The sequence below is a fragment of the Leucoraja erinacea genome, chromosome 21 (assembly GCF_028641065.1).
Source record: "Leucoraja erinacea ecotype New England chromosome 21, Leri_hhj_1, whole genome shotgun sequence".
Lineage (NCBI taxonomy): Eukaryota > Metazoa > Chordata > Chondrichthyes > Rajiformes > Rajidae > Leucoraja > Leucoraja erinaceus.
Genome location: NC_073397.1, coordinates 5,675,688 through 5,697,937, shown reverse-complemented (window position 1 = coordinate 5,697,937; position 22,250 = coordinate 5,675,688). Strand labels below are relative to the sequence as shown.

The window sequence follows — 22,250 nt, the reverse complement described above, 5'->3', positions numbered from 1 at the left end:
TCGCCCCCCTTCTCACTCTCTCTCTCTCTCTTGTACGTCCCCTCCACCCCCCCCTTATCCTGGGACCCCTCCTCTACATCCCGCACTGATCCACATTCCTGCTTCCATTCAGTCCTCTGACATCACCTGTGCTCCCCACCCCACCCCCCCTCAATCTATTCATCATGCGCTGATCAGTCTATCCACCCCGCATTAATTCTCCTGCCGCCACCCCCCCCCCCCCCCCCCCCCCCCCCCCATCCATCCCACACTGGTTCCCCAATTCACCCTGTACTTACCACTTTCCCATCCATCCTGCACTTCTCCTCCATCCATCCTGTACTAATCCACGCATTCATCCCGTACTGACCCACCCTCCATTTACCCTGCACCTTCCCCCATTCATCCTGCAGTAATCCCCATTCATCCTGCACAGACCCTCTAAACCACACTATACTAACCCCCCCCATTCATCCTGCGCTGTACCCCCCCATCCATCCTGTACTGATCCTCCCATTCACGAAGAATGGGGGGAACAGTCTGAAGAAGGATCTCGACCCGAAACGTTGCCTATTCCCTTCGCTCCATAGATGCTGCTTCACCCGCTGAGTTCCTCCAGCACTTTTGTCTACCCCCACACATCCCGTACTGAACCCCCCCTTCCACACCACTGACATCCCCGTGCTCTCCCCTCACAATTTTACCTTCTCCAACCAACACATACTAATTCACCTGCCTTGATCCATCCATTCTGCACCGACTGCCTTCTAACCCCCCCCCGCCATCTATCCACCCCGCACTGATTCACACACACCCCCTTCCCTGACCCTATTGTCTTGGAAACGTCTTCAGAGCGAATATTGACTATGTTTGATAACGGAATGCAATCAAATGTGTTTTAATTCCCAATGTTATTATTTGTTTTAATCCATAAAGATGGATTAATTCAATTGTGAACGGGTGAAACATTAAAACCGCAGTGTTCGATTGTCACTGCTACCATTGACACGTTATTACAGAATTCATTTTAACGGCAAATCAATGCTCTTAATATGGAGTATCAGTACTGTAGTTATTTAATGAACAACATTCACAACAATACGTACGCATATATGTTACCATGGTCCAGGATTTAACGAACAGGTTGATCATACGCTGAATAATCCAACCACATTTTTGTTTGGAAGTGGAAAGAACTAATAATATTGCATTCATTGCAATGTGTAAAAAGAGTTGAGATTGTCTTATAATTTTGCTGCATGTCATTGTGGGATATATCATGTCTTGATTGGTGAATGTTTAGTTTGTGATTTTATTTGAAGCAGAAATAATATGTGAATGCTTCGTTGAGTATAATTCTGACTGGTAACTATGCGCTTCGTCCGAGCACATTATCACACGCTTCATGCAAGCCATCTTAAATGACCACCTAAACAGTCATTTGGCAACCTAAAAAGCTGCCAAGGTTGCCCGGCTGGCAACAGGGAAAAAAAGTTAAGCAAGAGCCCTGCTCTCCCTGTAACTTCTAGCAACATCCTCATAAATTTTCTTCGTACTCTTTCCAGCTTGACAACATCTTTCCTATAACATGGAACCCAAACCCAGAACTGAACCCAATTCTCTAAATGTAGCCTCTCCAATGTCTTATATAACTGCAACATAACCTCCCAACTTCTAAACGCTGTTCCGAAATGTCAAGGTCTCAAATTCTGTTGGCCATATCTGGTGTCTGTTATCTAGGGCCCCACCCCTGGCTGCATCCAGTCAATGACAGCACTGTCTGACTGGACTTCCTAAGTTCCCAGTGTTCACACATTATACTGCACAGAAACAGGTCCTTAGGCACAACTTGTCCATGCCAACAAGATACATCTAAACTGATTCCATGCGCCTATTTTCCCCCTATTTCTTTAAACATTTCTTATCCACACCTGTCCAAATGTCTTTTAAACACCATACATGTACCAGGCTCGACCACTCTCAGTGAACGTACTGAAATGCATAATTTTGTAATTGTCCACTTTCCTAGTTGGCCATAGCCTGTTCACTCTCCATATTGAGTAGGATACCTGGGCCTCGGACCTATGAGCTTAGGGACAATGCCTAGTTTGCGGCAGGTTCTATAACGTTACAGCACTATGCATCCACCAACTGGCTCCAATTCCCCTGGATCAGGTCACTGGGCTACTGATCAAAAATGTAATTATTAAACAAAAAATGATTAAGCTGTGACAAAGCAGTGATCAACATCTTAAATTGCACAAATTACAAGTTTAAATTAGAGCAGTATCTGCTACTGGGAAAGTAGCACCATCAAAAACATACTTAATTTTTTAATCATTTCTGAAGCTATTTTTATATGTTTTGCATTATCTGATTAATGCTGAAACTACTTTGATAAAAAATATTTATTCTTATTTCTCCAAATGACTATCATGCTTCCTCTGGTGTATGCACCTGGCCACACTTCTGAAGCATCACTCAGCTCAACTGAGTTAAGCCCCATTGCGAGAGGATAGATGTCATAGAGTGATACAGTGTGGAACCAGGCCCTTCGGTCCAACTTGCCCACACCGGCCAACAATGCCCCAGCTAAACCAGTCCCACTTGCCTGCGCTTGGTCCATATCCCACCAAACCGTTCCTATCCATGTATCTGTCTAACTGTTTGTTAAACGATGAGATAGTCCCAGCCTCAACTACCTCCTCTGGCAGCTTGTTCCATACACCCACCACCGTAATCCTTTAGATTAACACAGATCTAACACTTTATCCATTAAAAAATTGGAACTTCAATTTCATTGCAGCTTTAAAAAAAAAAAATGTACCTTTCTCCCTCTCCTTTTAAAGGCATTAAGACTAGTTAAGATATCGTATCATGGTTCGTTCAAGTGATCATATGACAAAGGAAGTAAGAACACCAAATAATCAAGAAGAGACAAAACAATCCTGGCCTAGCCCTCATTATCTGTACCTGGTCATCTTTCGGGAACAAAATTTGTCCCCTCCTAAGAGCGGAGACGTGTTTACCTTCCTTCCTATCGCACAATCAAAATTAATTATCATACATATGCAGACTGGGTATCAAATCTGAAAGCTTACGGTGCGAGAGCCACTCACTACGTGGTAGCTTCACTGTTAATTTTAGCAATTTTATCCAAATTGTAGTATTAAAAACATTTTCCATGGCACACATTGTGTAGATAAATTTGCATCAAATTAATTTCTAGATATTCTCATTCATAGAACAATGAACAAATTTAGTATACTTTATTATTTTTCAGATATATTGAAATATTTTTTTTATAATGGCACAATGAATAGTGCTTGCAGCATTAGCAATTAATATTTTTTAAAGCAAAAGCTGGATATAAATGAGTACATTGAAAAAACAGGTTTCTGATAGCAATGGTAAACATGACGTGGCTGTACCTTGCGAAAATAAGTGTGTGTGTCAGGGCTATGTTTACACATTTCTATGACAAGGACAACAGCAGCATGGAGGACACCTTTAAGACAAAGAGAGAGAAAAGTGTTTTAACTGATGAATGCATCAAATGAACGACAAGGCAGTGAATTATAATGCCGGTGACCTCAAAAACTACCACACCTTCAGTCATTTCTAGTTTTTGTTTGCTATTAAGAGATACCATGATATTGCACCCAGTCTGTAAACCAAATACACCAGGATATAAAACAATTCAGCAACTTATAAAATGCATGAATGATGCATTTAATAACTGTTCATCTACAAACGTAGCAACTAATCTTCCTATATTATTGCTGAAGCTCATAGAATGGAGAAAACAAAGTCAAGTAGGTTTGTGAAATATCTGCCTCAGCTGTCACAGAGAAATACTGAGTTAAGGCTGAATATTCTGTTAAGCTATAAGGAATATTGAAGCATTGTGGACCACTTGCACATCTCCCAGCAGCAATAGAAGCGGACCACATCCCATTATCCATGACAAACCAAGTTATAGGAAGACCAAATCACTAAAGGGAATCAAGAGATGATCTAAAGGCTGTATGAAAAGTGTTGGCCATGATTTCACACCAGGAAACTCCCATTCAATTGCTCCCATGTGTTGTGTTGAGCTAGCTGGTTCATCAGATCAAACTATTTCAAAGCCAACAGCCTTGGATTGTGGGGCACTGGGAGTGGGGAGAAACAGGTAGAATAATATTAGCTAGGATTTCCATTCTGTCTTTATATGATGAAAAGTAAATGGAGGACTTTAGCCAAGGACTGCTTTGACTGAGCATCTTACTTAGGTCATGCAGTTACAAGCTCTATCAACATTAATTGGGAGATTTTCTAGCATTTGTGAAATTATACCCCACTAAGAGTTGGATAGTATCCTATTCATGGCTTTCAATTAGATTATACCTGATGAGGTTTTCCTTCAGAATATCTATCCGAGAAAATTACCAGTAAATTGGAATCAATTACCCTGTAGATTGAGTACATATGGTTTCAATATTAATTTGGACTGCTTTGTGGCAGTCAAATACTACAAAGTATTCTTACTTTCATTTTAGTTTCCGTTTATTCTATATCAATACATCATTAAATCACTATAATTTCTATATTCATTAAAATTCAATTTATAAAATGCCTTTTGAAATTCAAGACTATAGACATTACAGTTTGCCTTTCCCAGTTTTAAGATGAACTTGAATGTCTGAGTGCAACCAATGACTGAGCCTACACATGTAGAACTCAAGGTACAATCAAAACAGATCCATTTTAAACAGAAAAGGGAATAAGGCAGGAAAAGGGTGTTTGAAGTCGAAGATTAGCCTGATCATGCTTAATGGTTGGAGCAGGCTGATTTGCCTACTCCTGTTCCTATTTCTTATGTTTTATGTACTGCTTAAATATTGCAAAACACATTCTTCGCTCAAAATCTATATCATATAGAACCCCCATTCAAGTAGGTTCAGAAGATGTACAATTAAATGGATTAAGTGGCAAAACTCTAAACGATGTTCTAAAAACAAAGGACTAAAGGGAGAACATCATTACTTGCAGTTTTCTTAACGGGAAAAGGAAACACTGCAGCAGTCATGTGTTTCCTAAATCATGCTCTACTAAATGTAGTGCAATTGATCACAATGCGAGATCACATTTCCTTATAACTTACTATAATTTTTCGATTACGTCATTACTCCTACCGTATTATGCTTTACTATGAATTCAAATGCACTCATGAAAAAAAGAAAGTGGCCAGTCACTGTCAAAATAATTATCTAAAAACCCAAATCAATATGCACATTTATGCTTTCATTAATAATTCTTTGGAAAAGCTTGCGTTCCACATTTGTAAAAAAATTAAAAAATTGAGATCTTGGTGTCCCTAGCAGGGTTAGCATCTATTGCACATCAGGATATTATTCTTGCCCCTCTGCTAAATTAAAACAACATTTAGACGGCAACAATTATTTTTTCTGAACGTTCAATTTATTTAGTTAAAAATGTACTGCAGGAAGTGCGATGGTATCACAATTACATTAGTTGACTAATAATTCAGAACAGTTTTTAAATTCCACCACTGATGTTTAAAAGTGAGCAAGTCCAACAAAAGGAAAACACCCTTCTTTTAGGAGAGACGATCATGAAGCAGTTAGATTGGTTCACTAATATCCTGGGAATTAAACATCTAAACGAGACTCTCAAAAGATTAGAGAAAAGTAGAATGAAGATTGAACAATAAACTATTAAGTAAAAAAGCATTTTCTGCAAGCTATGCATGGAAGAGGTCACATACCATGGTTCTTATCATTAAGAAGGTTTTTTGTAGCAGGTAGAAACATTTCCAGCAGCTCTGGTACTTTCCTTATAACATGTACAGCAGCCAGTGCAGCCTGTGAACAAGACATCAGTCAACTGTGAGTCATTCAAGTCCCAGAAACAAGACGACCTCTGAAATTCTTGCAAAATACAAAGCACATTAGCAATGCAATATTTTCTATTTTTTAAGTGTAGAATTTTTTTCAAATAACTTCATATTTACTGCCGTTAAGTTTCTATCTTATCATATCATATCTATATTACTAAAAGTCTGATCTTGACCACTTCCTGTTGTTCTGTATATTGATTTTAGAAAAAACGCTGCCATTACGGCCGTGATTTTTGGCCCATCTTACTCAGTCCCCCTCCACTCCGCAGGACAAGAAGATTTTTACCATCAATGAAAAATAAAAGAGTTATTAGTGTTTAAAAAATGTTGAGATTCTCTCTCCTGAAGGCCACGCCCCTTCCTGAGCGACTATAAAACCCGGAAGTGTTGAGTGCCTCAGTCAGTCTCTGCAAGATGGGGGGAAGCGAGAGGGTTACTATGTCTCTCAGTCTGAGCTGTGAATAACTCTGAACACATGTCTACTAAACTGTGAGTGTGGTTTTACTGACATTGAGTGCCCTTAATGTGGTTTGAAAATGAAAATGTGGTTTGTTTAAAATAAAGCCCAGCAAATGGTTGTCGGTGATTGGTTTGAAATAAAGCCCAGCAAATGGTTGGTGGTGGTTGGTTTGAAATGGCAAATGATTAAAAGTCTAAACTTGACAACTTCCTGTTTGCACTGTATATTGATTTTAGATAAAACGCTACCACTTACGGCTGTGATTTTTGGCCATCTTACTCAGTCCCCCCTCCGCTCATCAGATGCAGAGGATTTTTCCCATTAATGAAAAATAAAAGTGTTATTAAAAAATGTTGAGCATCTCTCTCCTGTCAATCAGGCCATGAAGGCCACGCCCCTTCCAGTGGGAGGGGGAGGGATTATAAAACCCAGAAGTGTGGGCGTGGCTCAGTCTCTGCAAGATGGGGGAGGGAGAGGTCAAGACTCTGTCTGAGCTGTGAATCAACTGAATACACTGAATGTCTACTGAACTGTGAGTGTGGTGTTTTTGTGGTGTTTTGTGTGGTTTTATGGTGGTTTCACCCTGCTTGAAATGGTATGAAACTGCATTTGAATGTGGTGGCCTTGCACCCTGCATGAAATGGTATGAAACTGCACTTGAGTTTGGTAGCCTTGCACCCTGCTTATGAAACTGCATTTGAATTTGGTGGCCTTGCACCAGGCACGTGCCGTCGTGGTAGGCAAGGTGGGCACTGCCTACCCAGACTAAAATTATGAAATGGCAATTATTAAATATAAATAGTAAAGGCATAGGAGAATTATGCCTATCTAAGAGATCGATCTCTTAGGTAGGCATAATTCTCAGTGCCTTTCATCCGCAGCACTTGTAACACGCGAAGATCTGTGCAGCCCACGTGCCGTCAGTGCTGCTTCAAGCCGTCAATGACAAGCGAGGCTGAAGGCAGCTGAAATTCTGCCTTTGCAGCACTGCGCATGCGCAGCAGACTACTGCGTATGCGCATCGCGAGTTTCTTGGCGGGTTTTTCAAATATGGATTGTCATTATTTTAAGAGTATCTTAGGAAACAAAGAGTAAAGAATGGAGTTTGTGTACCAATAACGTGGTAACATAGAAAATAGGTGCAGGAGGAGGCCATTCGGTCCTTCGAGTAAGTACATTTCTAGGTGCTTTATGTTTTTAAATACCGTATTTCCCGGGGTTGGGAGAGCTCCTTTCACAGTGTTTGAGGAGTCTGGCCCAGGGTAAAGTTGCGGAGAGGGCAGGAGCATTGTGAAGGAGGGGGTCGGGGCCAGTAACCCACTTGCGACGCTCTGGGCACGGAGCCAACGCATTGTGGCCAGGGAGTGAATTAGCTCGGGTGGCTGCGAGCTGCCACCGGGACCGGACAGCCCCTTCTGCTGGTCCCCGCTCACCCCTGGCAATGCTCTCCTGCCGCTCGCCGGCCTCACTCATGTCAGCCACTTCCTGCAAGTCCTTAAATTCCGATCGGGACCAATTGAGGTTACTCGGCTGTCGGAATTTAACGATTTGTGGGAAGCGGCTGACATGAGCGAAACCGGCGAGAGGCAGGTGAGACGTGTTCACACGGAGAGCACTGCCAGAGGTGAGCGGGCTGGCTGAAGGCGCTGAAGTGGCAGCCGGTTCTGCTGTCGGGTTCCGGCGGCCGCTCGCAGTCACCCGACCTGCTTCCTTCCCCGGAAGTGGCGACCAGTTCTGCTGTCCGAGCCCGGAGCGCTGCGGCAGCGGTGAGTGAGTCTGACATGATCTCCGACCCCCTCCTTCTCAACACTCCTGCCCTCCAACGTTAACCCCTGGCACAGACTCTCCACACGCTGTGAAAGAAGCTCTCCCTCCAATTGGTCCCTTTTTTAAAAGCTGACTAACTGTCTACCCTGAGTAATTACTAACGGCACATGCCTGCCTTGCACCCTGCATGAAATGGTATGAAACTGCATTTGAGTTTGGTGGCCTTGCACCCTGCTTGAAGTGGCATGAAACTGCATTTGAATTTGTTGGCCTTGCACCTTGCTTGAAGTGGTAGGAAACTACACTTGAATTCGGTGGCCTTAGCCAACCCTTCCTCAGAGCATCTGTCTGGTCAAACTAGCAGATTTAAGAACATTCTCATCATCGAAGAGAAACAGGACTTCAGTTGATGCACACAAGAAAATGAGAAAATAGAATTTGATAACAATTAGCTTTGAGATTTAGCTTTGTTATTTGTTGTAAAAGTCTGAAAATGCTGCATCTTGGCACTGCAGAATTCGCTGAGTTGTAATGTTTTAATGTTTCTAATTGTTGGACGCTACTTTAAAACCAAAAACTGATCTTGATAATCTGATCGGCTCTGTTTAAGGTTGCACTATTATTTCAATGCTCACATCTAAACCAGGGCTTTTACTTTGAAGCTTGTGAAATGATGATCTCTCTGAGAGCTTTAGTTCCTCCTCTTTGGAAGTTTCCTTGATTAATTATTTCATTCTGTCTGACCTTGCTTTAAGTGCAGAGGTTATCTCATACTGAACTTTAGCAGTGAAGGATTCACAACTCTTTATATTTTTACAAAAGTTGATTACATACCCACAAAAAGGCCTCTACTGCCTGAGAAACACTGCATACTTTAAAATTGTTTTTAGTGGGACAATGAACCATCACTTATTTAGATGGGGAATTTCCACCCAATAGCAGTGCAAATTATTTACAGTGTACACAAGCCCTGTTACTCAGGTTACATTAGATTGTTCACTACAAAATGTTTTTCCACCGTCTTACCATTGCTATTTAGAATGCCGTAACAGAATTAAAAAAACTGACACGGTAGATAGCCATTTGGCTAGTCAAAGAGTGATACTCAGCCTTCTAACATCAACATTTGTCAATTCTTCAACTATACGTTCAGGAATATTTTAAATGGTTTCTAGGAACTACCACACTCCACATGAAAATATTTATCCTCACTTGCCCGTTAATGTTTTTATCATTCACTTTAAAAACCACACTCTATGGTCTATGACCCTCATGTTGACTGTTAATGGAATTTTGATTTTTCCAGCTCATGTGGCTCGAAACATTTACTATAACCACATATAAACTTTAAAGGTCACAAACAATCAGAAACTGCGATCGATTTCTCACAAGTATCCAACCAAAAATGGATGATGTGATTTGATCAGGAAAAAAAAATGTTGGAGCAATTCAGGCAGTATCTCTGGAGAACGTAGATAGGTTACATTCCAGGCAGGGACGCTTTTTCAGACTGAATGGGCAGGACAAAGCTTGCAAGGTGGATACCGGCGAGTGCAGTTTTGATAGGCAGATAGTTAGGCAGAGCCAGCATCAGCAATGGCACATCTCAAGAGTCAGATTTAGCATGAAACATGCCTTGTGGGCTCAACTTGCCCAAGCTGACCAAGGTGCCTTCCGGAGCCGGTCGCATTTGCTTGCATTCGGCCCATAACCCCCCCCCCCCCCAACCTTTCCTAGCCATGTACTTCCTCAAATGCCTTTAAATGTTGTAATTATACTTGCCACTACCAGTTCAATTTGTTCCATATAACCTACCATCCTCTTAAAAACCTGCCCCTTAGATCCCCTTTAAATATTTCTCCTCTCACCATAAACCTATGTCCTCAAGATTTAGTTCCAACAACTTGTGAAAGGCTGACAGTCACATTATCTATGCTTCTCATGATTGTTATAAACCTCTAACAAGGTCACTCCTCAGCCTCTTTCCATTCACGGGTAAACAGTCCTAGGTTGATGTTTATCCTGTTATTTTGTGCTTTTTTTTTCCTGGTCCTGCAGCCAAAAAAAACAAAAACTCACCTTTTTACGAATGTAAGAATTGGAATTTTTCAGTAGTTTCTCCACTTCTCCAGCCAGATCTCTGCACATATCTGATGATCCCATGCAGCCCAGTGTACAAAGAGAGAGGCCCTGGACAAATTGCGTGCTGTGATTCAAATCGCTGTAGAGAGGCACAAAATGTATGTCTGCACAGTTATGAAGCACAAACATCAATTCTAAGATTCACAAATATCAACGCTTTTAGACAGGACCAGACAAAATGAGAGTCCAAGAAGGTCCAGCAGGTAACAGTGCAAGCCTGCAAGCACAAGAGGTATAGGCAATATCGCTGGTGAGCCACAGGTTCAATTAATTGTACAACAACAGAGACCTAGCTTAAAGAGTAGGAAGGGGAACAAACAGTCAGGGATGGAAGGTATCCAGTTTTGAAGTGAAAAGGAAAATATTAATATTAATACTCCTGTATTTCTAAGTGCCAGAGAAAATAGGATATCTTTGATCAATCAAGGACAGAATACATTAGTGGGATAATGCTAAATGCTTTTAATGAGTGGGAAGAATATCTAGCAGCAAATTTGCAAGGAAACTGCAGAAATGTGCAAGAGCCATACAATATTGATAATGATATAGTTATTGAGGACTTGTCATTCAAATGTGTACTGGAATATAATAAGAATCAAATAGAGAAGGAGATTTATATAACTTTATTTTTCAGAACTCGTCTCGCCTGATAAAGAAAATGGGATTGGTGGAACTGCTTCTGGGGAATTTTGGCCATTTCTGGGAAATTTCAAACCTTAAAACATTCGCAGAATGTAAATGTCACTATTGAGCTCCCAACTGTGGTATGGCTGGACTCGTCTGCCGCAGAACCAGGAACCCCCCTGGAGTGGGAAGCCACCAAGCCCAGTTCGTGCTCGTCCCAGAGGATCGGGAACCAGAAAGTAGCGTGGAGGGAATCGGCGATGGCTACACAAACAAAGGGCTGGTAAGAAGGAGGTCTCACCTTTCATGTCCTCAAGGTCAGCTGTGGGAGGCTGAAGGTGGCCGGGTGAGGAGAGGAACAAATGCTTGTTGAATGATCCGTATGGAGGCAACGGCTGCAACATGCCTATATGGCCAACTGCAGCTGGGAATTTAAAAATGGCGCCAAAACCAGTGGGCCGTTTCTACACATTCTGTACTTAATTAGAGATTTTGTATTTGTGCATGGCAATAATTTTACTGAACTCTATGCAAAAAAAATATAATTTCACTGGACTTTGGTACATGTGATAATAAAGAACCATTGAAATATTTTTTTAATTATTTGGGCCTGCTGAGCAGTGTGCTTGCATGGAAAATTGCCAAAAACAGCATGCTGAACATTTTGCATACCATAATCAATAGCTTTACTGACACCAGTAATCTGGATCAACAAGCGACAAAATATCACAAATTAAGTATCACTGGACTGACGACAGAGCAGAAGAATCAATGCCTTCACAATACAGAAGAGAATGCAGGGAATAAAATAACTTTCCTACAATTGAGTTATTTCAACAGTGAGCATAGCCATGCCCAATTGGAGTGAAATCAAGTTGAACCTGAAGGGAGTGATTTAGGGTCAAATAATTCACACCTATAGTACCTACTTCTTAAGGCAGTTTGTCATCAGTAGATGGACATCTTGTCTCTCATCTAGTAACAGCATTGCTCCAAGGTAGCCAATTCGCTTGTCTGTGAATCTCTGTGATGCTATTAGCTTTAAACATTCCAGCTGTGCAAATAAAATTGACAAGTTTCAACTTTCAAACATAGGTCTTTAAATGCTAGCCTACTTTGTATTGCAACATATTCAGTTTCTACTAATATGGAGAAGCAGAAAAAATTTGCATTATATTCAAAACAGATCACCTTCACTTTTTAACTGATTGAAGAGTTTAATTATTAGTAAGCGACCATTTGGTATCCAATTTAAAACCCACCCACACTAATTCTTGAAATCAGTCAAATTAAATTTTTAGTTAATTTAACACATTCCCCTCAATTTAGCCTACAATAATTTGCCCTACACATTTTGACATTTAAAAACAAACAGCACAGGTCCTACTGATATGCAAACAATTTCCTGTGCAGAATAAGTTGTACTGACAAAAGTTTGCAGGTTCATATTTATTAACTGAACAAGATAGGTAACTAATTCAGACATATTAGGATGTATGTACTAAAGAGTATAGCTGAAAACAGCTTTGGATGACCAGATGCCATTTTATAATCAAAACTACTGGCCATCAGCCTCCAGGTTTGTAAAAATGACGAAACATCACATGAAATAAGTATATTTGGACTGATGGTAACACTGAAATCATATATTGTAAAAGTCAGTGTCTTCATGTACAGAAAAAGGAAATTCACATTTTTCCCAAATTAATTTATTTCAACTCCTGAGCACTTCCACAGCCATTGATTCCGTTTCCACCTGGACTAGTCCCAATGGACAAATACATGATATCAAAGTGCCTGGGTTTGTGTAAAAGTCACTCTTGGGGAAGAATTCCAATTGGGATCTTGTTTTCAAAATCCCAATTGGAAGGAATTTCAACCATGTATAATAAAAAAAAAATTAGAGGCACTGCAACGAGTATCAACATTAATTAGAAATGATTAAAATGCCAGAGAATAGGCATACAGGTAATAGGATTCATAGGTAGACACAAAATCCTGGAGTAACTCAGCGGGACAGGTAGCATCTCTGGAGAGAAGGAATGGGTGACGTTTCGGGTCGAGATCCTTCTTCAGACTGATGTCGGGGGAGTGGGAGGGGCAGAGATAGAATGTAGTCGGAACCAGTAAGACTGGTGGGAGAATTGGGGAGGGGATGAAGAGGGAAAGCAAGAGCTGTTTGAAGTCAATGTTCATACCACTGGGGTGTAAGCTACCCAAGCGAAATATGAGGTGCTGTTCCTCCAATTTGCGCTGACAATGGAGGAGGCCCAGGACAGAAAAGTCAGATTGGGAATGGGAGGGGGAGTTAAAGTGCTGAGAAACTGTGAGATCAGGTAGGTAAAGGCGGACTGAGCTGAGGTGTTCAGCGAAACGATCACCAAGCCTGCGTTTAGTCTCGCCAATGTACAGGAATGAACACCTAGAACAGCGGATACAGTAGATGAGGTTGGATGAGGTGCAAGTGAACCTCTACCTCATCTGGAAAGACTGTCGGGGACCTTGGATGGAGTCGAGGGGGAGGTAAAGGGACAGGTGTTGCATCTCCTGCATCTGCAGAGGAAAGTACCTGGGGAGGGGGTGGTTTGGGTGGGAAAGGACGAGTTGACCAGGGAGTTGCGGAGAGAATGGTCTCTGCAGATAGCAGAAAGGGGTGGAGATGGGAAGATGTGGCCAGTAGTGGGATCTCATTGCAGGTGGCGAAAATGTTGGGGGATTATATGCTGTATGCGACGGCTGATTGGGTGGAAGGTGAAGACAAGGGGGACTCTGTCCTTGTTATGAATGGGGGGAGGGGGAGCAAGAGCGGAGCTGCGGGATATCGAGGAGACCCTAGTGAGAGCCTCATCTATAATGGAAGAGGGGAACCCCCGTTTCCTAAAGAATGAGGACATCTCCAATGACCTGGTATAATAGGATTCATATATTTAAACATTGCAAAACAATTTCAGAAAAACCTAGCTATTATCTATAATACTAAAACTCTGATCTTGACCGCTTTTGGCCCATTGTGCTGGGATTTCCGACAGAACGCCGCCACCTACAGCCGTCATTTTTGGCAACCTTGCTCAGAGCCCCCCCTCCGCCTTACCCTGCATGAAATGGTATGAAGCTGCATTTGAATGTGGTGACCTTGCACCCTGCTTGAAATGGAATGAAACTGCACTTGAATTTGGCGGCCTTGCATCCTGCTTGAAGTGGTATGAAACTGCACTGAATTTGGTGGTCTTGCACCCTGCTGAAAGTGGTATGAAACTGCACTTGAATTTGGTGGCCTTGGATCCAGCTTGAAGTGGTATAAAACTGCACTTAAATTCGGTGGCCTTGCACCCTGCTTGAAGTGGTTGGAAACTGCACTTGAATTTGGTGGCCTTGCACCCTGCCTGAAATGGTAGGAACATGGATTTGAATTTGGTGGCCTTGCACCCTGCTTGAAATGGAATTTCAAGGAATAGTCATGAGTCAACTGCCAGCCCACCAGCCGTGAGTGAGCTGCCAGCAGATCAGGCTTGAGGGACTGAACTGCCACCCCAATAACCCATACCAGCACTCCAGAAACCCCCCCTTACTGGCCACCAATATTGGAATTGGTGGAGAGGTGGAATATTGCGTCGGGGGACCAGCCCTCCCGTGTGTACATGGGACCCAGCGGGTCCCCCTTAGTCTAGTTGCTTATTAGAATTAAAAATTAGTCTTTCCCAAAATCGTTAGAACATCCAAAAAGATAAGTGATCACAAGTTTCAAAGGGGGAGGTCACACTCGACCACATTTTATTATCAGGCAACCAAATGAGGTAATGCCTCACGAGGTAACCATACAATGAACTTCAAGAGTTTTGATTAGTTACGAGTCTGCCATATAGTGCCCAAATAAATTACCTTCATAATTAGGGGATACGTAACAGAATGGATAACAAAAAGACAGACTAAAAAAAACTCAGCAGGTCAGGCAACATCTCCAGAGAATGTTTTGGGTCAAGACCCTTCTTCAGACAACAAACTGACTACAGTACAAAAGTGCGTTGGGAGGAATTGCAAATGCTGGTTTAAACCAAAGACAGACAAAAAGCTGGAGTAACTCAGCGGGTTACTCCGGAGAAAAGGAGTAGATGAAATCTTGGGTCGAGTCCCTTCTTCAGTCTGGGGGTTCGGCTCGAGTCTCTTCTTCAGACTGCCTGAAATGTCCTTTTCTCCAGAGATGCTGCCTGACCCACTGGGTTACTCCAGCTTTTGGAATGGCATGAGGGGTTTAAGTAGAAAAGTTGTAAATTATATTCTATGAGGATTTAAACTGTGATTATTTATTCAGTCTTGTAAATGATATGATTCCGAACTACAGGTGCACAACTTTTATCCGAAAGCCTTGGGACCAGACACTTGTCGGATTTGGGACATTTTCGGATTTCAGAATGGAAGATTTTTAGCGTAGATTAGGTAGGTAGCGCGGGCGGCTTGAAAAGTCTGGAGCTGCTGCCTCCTCCCCGGTGACCGGGAGAATCATTGCATAAATGTTAGTCAGTTAGTTTGGAGGGATTTTATGTGGTGGTGGTGGAGTCGGGGTGAAGGGGGAAACTTTAATTCTTAGTCCCCTACCTACCTGGTCGGCGACTCCCAACCTCGCGGAGCTGGGGGCTCCGTCCGGCCGCGGGCGGCGCCGGTTGTAGCTCCGACCCCGGCAACTCTTGCACCCTGGCTGCGAGGCGCTCCAAATCCAGCGCGGCATGCGGGTCGGACGTCCCAGCTCCGGGAATGTCGGGAGTCGGCGGCGTCGCGCTGGGATACCAGCGGGGAGCGGGCAATGCCTTACCGACGTTCAGGCTTGAGTCGCCGTGCGGCAAGCTCCGGAATGCCCCCCCCCCCCCCACTGACACACAACATCGCGGAGCGTCGCTGGAGGTGGAGCCGCGGCGCTGGGGCTCCGGGCCAGCCCTCCCGCGGGCGGCGACCCAACGGGTCCGCCTTACCCTAGGCAACTTATACCCCTGGCTGCGCGGTCTTTCCCAAAATCCAGCGAACTCCGCGATGTTGTGTGATCGGCGGCCACAGCGCTCCGGAGGTTGCCGCACGACCACATTTTATTAAGGCATTGCCCGCTCCCAGGTGGTATCTCAGCGCGACGCCGCCGAACTTCCCGACATTCGCGGAGTTGGGGCGTCTGGCATATAGCCGCGCAAATATTTGGAGCGCCACGCAGCCAGGGGTAGAGTTGCCAAAAAGACAGCTACAAAAAACTGGCGCCGCCCAGCAGCCCCACCGGCCACAGCGCTGCGGAGCTTACTGCACGGCGACCCGGTAATGCCCTTGATACGCTCCCCGCCTCTCCAGACCAGGTAGGGGACTAAGAATTGCAGTTGCCCCTTTCACCCCCCTTCACATAAAAAGCCCTCCAAACTAACTGACTAACTCCGGAGCAAAAGTTTAGAAATCTTGTTTAAGCCCTTCTCCCAGACTGGTGTTTCGGCTCGAGCCGCTAAAGTAGACAGACCTGGGTTGACCGTGGGTCGTTTGGGTCAACCGTTTGGCGCCAACGCGAGCTTTGGGATGCATGAGGGGACAAGTAGAAAAAATGGCCCGGTTTTTCTACGGAGCTTTTCTGTGATTTTTATGGAACACCGGATAAAAGGTTGATGCACGAACTACTATATTTGGTCAACAATTGTTACAAATACACCACCATGGTTGCATGGTTGATACTCAGAAAAAAACTTGCAGAGTGGACAGAAATGACATGAATTTCAATAATTCATTAACTGTCTACAGAGGCTGCCACTTATAAACCAATAGGATTTTCTAGAGAAAGTTATTCACCTAGGGAGTGGCTGGAATGTGGAATTCAATATGACAAAAGAGTAGCTGAAACCAATAAAGAACCACTTAAGGAGAAACTACATTCCAGAAGAAAGAATATGAGATATGCTGATATGATTACATAAACTGGGTGGGAAATATATTAATTTGGAGTATAAAGCAAGGATAGACTTGCTTAGTGGTTAGTGTATGGTATAGTTCTATATTGCTAATTTATTTTTACCAGACAACTTGCAGAGTTGGAAAAGACTATGTCTACAATTCAAAAATCATACTTAAAAATATATGAAAGGCTCTGTAATGGGCATCAATGTTAATTAGCAAAGACTACAATGCTAGATAATTGGAATACAGGCAATATGACATATTTAAAAATTCCAAAATAATTTCAGGAAATCCACCAGCTAAATAAAATGTGCAATTCGACCAGAAATGCCGCTTATTTGTGCCCAAGGACTGAAAAGAGCCCATGTAAATACCATGTATAGGAAGGAACTGCAGATACTGGTTTACACTGAAGATAGATGCAAAATGGAGGAGTAATTCAGTAAGTCAGGCAGCATCTCTGGAGAAAATGAATAGGTGTTTTTTCAAGTCAGAAGTCTGAAGAAAGGTCGTGACCCGAAACATCACTTATTCCATTTCTCCAGAAATGTTGCCTGACCCGCTGAGTTACTCCAGCATTTTATGTCTACCTTCCATGAAAATGCCACAGCAGGATAAGGTGGAACAAAAGGCCATCAAATAAAGAATAAGTGCCTGGTCAATTAGCGAGGGCCAATGACACTGTGACCCTGCATTACAACATGAACTCATCTTGAGAAAATGAGTTAAAAAAAGAGAAAATCTAAAAATTTAGAAGTCATTAAAAAAACTACTGTACACTCGTGGTACATTAATGATAGGAAGGCATAAACAAAATCCATTGAGGAAAGAAAATATTCAGGGAAAAATAAACAAATTTATTGCATCTTACCTGGCCAAAGTGCGCTGGGTACCCAAGCATATGCATGTAGATGAGTTTTGCTACATTTCGGCAACGATATGTGTTGTCTTCCTCTCTGAAGGATGATCTGATAAGTGCACATTCTTTCTGAATTACGTCTCGTTCTTCTGCTTGTGTTCTGGCAGCACGGATTGTGCGAATTAGTTCTCGCAATCGAACAGGAGCTGGCATTTTGCTGAAAAGATAAAGTTAGATTAACCATCAAATACTTACAAGGTAGAAGAACAGAACTAACCAGACTTCTTCTTGAGAGGCCACCTGGTTTAAAAAGCAAAATAGTTCTCAAATAAATGATAACTGGTATTCTACGATTAAAGAAACCAGTTTACTAATTAAGGTAACATTTTAAATATTTTCATTACTGACCATTGCTCAAAAAGCTGTTAGGTGAGCCACATAAAACCGGGATCAGCTGCATCGTCTTCCATGGTCACGCAGCTACTCAACACATTCTAAGACCAATCACAACAGCAGCAGTAAATGTTGCCTGCTAATCAAAGGATAATTTGCCATTCAATTCATGCCAACTCGAAGTAGATGGATCCAGCAATGCCATTCTTTCAATTTCATTGATATTTATTATATTATTTGCAAATTTAAAATGTAACTCTACACACTAAAAGTAAATTTGGCACTCACCCTGACGAACCCCACTATTATAATCTGAACTATTTGTCAATGAGGCCAATTACTTTCCCATGCTACTGCAGCCTTTTATTTCATGACATTTAACCTTGCTAACCAGTCTTTTCTCTGTGGACTATGTCAAACAATTTTTGAAAAACCATTTGGATCACAAATTAATTCCTTTCCCAACCTCCTGTTACTCATTGCATCTAATGTACTCGAGTTTGACTTGATTGAACTCTGTTTGTATAGCATGCAAAACAAAGCTTTTCACTCTACCTCTGCATTTGTGACAACAACCTATTTTCCCCGTATTGCTTAGTTTCCCCAAAGGTGTCCAAGTCTATCCAACTTAATTTTGTATATATTCAATGAGTGGAAACCATTATCACACGTGGATGCTTGAATATTTGTAACTCTCCAAATATCATATTAATCTTATTTCTAAATAGTTGATCACTCGAGATCATGCCTTCAATTCAAGCCAAAACAGCTTTTACCCTGTCAATCTTTTTCAAAATCGTTGACTGAGTGAGATCACCTTGTTCTACTAACTTGCTAGAAACACTCAAGTTTGGGAGCATTTGTAAAAACAGAAACAATTAACGTTTAAATCATAGAAACAGCCTGATCTGTCAGATTTATTCAGCATTTTATGTTTTAATTTCAGGATTTTTATTTATCAATGTGTGCAGCTCCCTCTCTCCCAGCAGCTAACCACCTCTTCCAAGAAATCAATCACATGAAACAATGCTGCAATGAATTAAAATACATGAAGAAACCGGCAAGCAATAATCCAAATGAGATCCGGTCACATCATTGCACAATCTCAGAAACACTTCTGTTGCCAGGAGGATGCAGTACAATAAACCACTTACTTTTGAAAATGCTCACTGTACTTGTAGGATTACTCCTGCATCTCATGCTCCAACGCAGCAGTCTCCCTGCACACCAAGATTTATTAGTTTCTCACCGTTTATAGAGCACTACTTTTCTAATCTGCCCAAAGTGCAGAACCTCGTTTTTTTGCTGTGACATTCTCGAACAATATTGAAAGACCTGGGCCAAGCATGTTTCTTTAGATAATAACAAATTGTTTTACATAATAACTAATAAGATGCAGGTTAGTTCTACCATGCTCATGTGAATTCTCGTCTGCTCCTAAACCACGATGGCTCCACTTTGCATTTCCATATTTGGCAGCACAATGATGCAGGGGTAGCGTTACTGCCTTACATTACCAATGGCCAGGGTTCAATCCTGACTGCTGGTGTTCGCAGTATGGAGTTTGTACCTGCAAACAAGTGGGTTTTCACTGGGTGCTCCGTTTCCTCCCACATTCCAAAAATGAGCAAGTTTGTAGGCTAATTGGCTTCTGTAAATTGCCCCAAGTTTCTAGCATCAGAAACTGAGATAACATAGAACTAGTGTGCGGGTGATCGCTGGGCCATGCGGACGCAGTGGGCCGAAGGGCCTGTTTCCACGCTGTATCGCTAAACTAAACAAGATAACCATAGTCATCATAAAACATTAAGACTTACAGCTGGTATATCTATATGTTTACACTAACTACATTTGCTCTTATGGCGTACATTCTACGTTAATTTGGCCCAAAATAGTTCTCCTCTGTGGCGGCAACACAGCGAGGATAATGATCGCATGACTCCACTGAAAGTGTCTCTGGTCAGCTTTAAATGCAAATCTCCTAACCACACAGGGTTTTAACTCGAAGGTACCAGCGATCCATTTGTACACTTACCCAAGGATCTGGTCCTTCTTGGTAGTTATAACAAATTCTATTGCCATTACATTGGAAGGGTGGGGCAATACAAATCAGACACGCTTCTGCATTGACATCAGGACCTTCAAACGGAGGCATGACAAAATAATTGGTATCTCATTCTGTTCATCTGTATTTAAAGAATTCATACTTTGTTGGAAATATCACGCAAGGTTGTAGTCCTGTTGCTGCCATAGATTAGGCCCACTAGTACCTGCGATTTGTAATCAGAACAAATTCATGGAATTTTATTTACCTTAAAAATAATGACAAGATGCTCCATTTGTGCATATTTGCGCTCACTGGGGTTTAGCGCTCACAAAGCACTGAATTAAACACCATTTGCCATCCCTCAGCCACTTGTCTAGCTGATCAATATCCGGCTAGATTATAGTAATTCTTGATAACTATACTCACAGTCTACGATACCACCCATTTTAGTGTAATCCTCAAACATAATAATCATGCCATGTACATTCTCACACAAATCATGGATGCAATGGCCCCAGCACCAGCCCCTGAAGCACACTGCCAGTCACAGGCCTCCAGTCTGGAAAAACAACTTTTTACCATCCTCTGCTTATTACCATGAAGCCATTTCTGGATCCAGTTGGCTAGATCTCCCTGTGTCCCATGTGATCTAATCTTCCAGAGAGCAAAACCTTAAAGGCCTTGCTGAAGTCCATTTAGATTGTCTATGTCCCAGCCCACGGGAACCGTCTTGGTTACATCTTCAAAAAACTAATACAAATTCGTCAGACACAAACTCCCATGTACAAAACCATGTTGGTCACAGATAGACACAAAGAACTGTAGTAACTCAACGGTACAGGCAGCATCTCTGGAGAGAAGGAATGGGAGATTGAAGTCTGAAAAAAGGTCTTGACCCGAAAACGTCACCCATTCCTTCCGTCCAGAGATGTTGCCTGGCCCACTGAGTTACTCCAGCTTTTGTGTCTATCTTCGGTTTAAACCAGCATCTGCAGTTCCTTCTTACACGTCATGTTGATCATCCCTAATTAAACTTATCTTTCCAAATGGATGTATATGTTATCCTTCAGAATACTCTCCAGTAACGTCCGGTAACTACCACAGACATTAAGCGTATTGATTTATATTTCCTATTTTTTCTTTGTAGCTCTTCTGGCACAATCACCAGTCTTCTGGCACTCTACCAGTGCCTTACGATGATTCACATATCTCAGCCTGCAATTTCTCCTCTAGCTTCCCACACTATCCTTAGAATCCTTAAGCCCCTGTCCCACTTTCCCCACGACCTAATTCGCGACCTCTGCCGAGTTTGCCCTTGACTCATACTCGCAGCATGGTCGCCACGAGGTCGTAGGAGATCTTCCTCATGCTCACGAGTGGTCTCCGCGTACTCATGGCATCAAGTTTAGTTGCTGCGTTTTTTCTAGCCTGATAAAAAATGTCCACGAGTAAAAAAAAGGTTGGCATGGAAAAAAATCGATACATTTTACTCGTAGATAGGTCGTAGTAGGTCGTGATGCTAGTCGTAGGTGGTCTGAGGCAGTCGAAGGTAATAGCTCCGGGGTGAAAAAATGGTCAGGAGAAAAAAAAGGTTATTTAAACAGCAGAACGTCACCTCTGTCACTCCAAGGCATGTTCATTCATAGCTGGAGAGTTTTTTGGAGAGGAGACTTGTGTTATAGAGATGGCACCAAAAAGGTAGCAGCGCAGGGGGAAGGCACAACCCTAAAAAAAAAACGGCCATGCAGGTGTTGCCAACCCAAGATGAGAAGTGGCAGGAGGTGATAGTGCAGGAGGAGGTAGCCCTGCATGAGAGACCCCTGGAGGAAGAGACCAGGGTGGTAGTATATGTCCCCACCACCACCCCATCCTTCACTGCCTCATTTGAAGGCAGCAAAGCAGCCCTTTCTCCTGTGTTATGCCCCACACCTTCACCAGGCAGCAGGAGGGGGACCTTGAGGAATGGTTCCAGCAGAATGCCATCCTGTACAGAAAGGAAAATGAGGGGTACAGGGACAGGGACAAGAATGGCATGGTTGCCATCCACTGCCCCACATGTGTGCTTAAAGTTCCATCTTTTGTCAAAGCCCAGCCTGGTGTACTAGGAAAGTCCATCACATCATCCCCATTCACCCACTGAGACCTCTTCTTGTGCTTCCTCTTC

General features: G+C 42.6%; 1 protein-coding gene across 1 annotated transcript in view; it reads right to left on the bottom strand.

The window, feature by feature from the left end:
- Positions 1-22,250, bottom strand: part of LOC129707179 (AP-1 complex subunit gamma-1-like) — a 97,938-nt gene that overhangs the window by 62,725 nt on the left and 12,963 nt on the right. Inside the window, exons 2-6 of the mRNA XM_055651985.1 lie at positions 17,659-17,863; positions 11,804-11,928; positions 10,188-10,329; positions 5,750-5,846; positions 3,411-3,487 (exon numbers count right to left, since the gene is read on the bottom strand). Of these exons, the coding sequence (XP_055507960.1) occupies positions 3,411-3,487; positions 5,750-5,846; positions 10,188-10,329; positions 11,804-11,928; positions 17,659-17,859 (642 nt within the window). The 5' untranslated portion in view covers positions 17,860-17,863. The remainder of the gene's footprint in view (positions 1-3,410; positions 3,488-5,749; positions 5,847-10,187; positions 10,330-11,803; positions 11,929-17,658; positions 17,864-22,250) is intronic.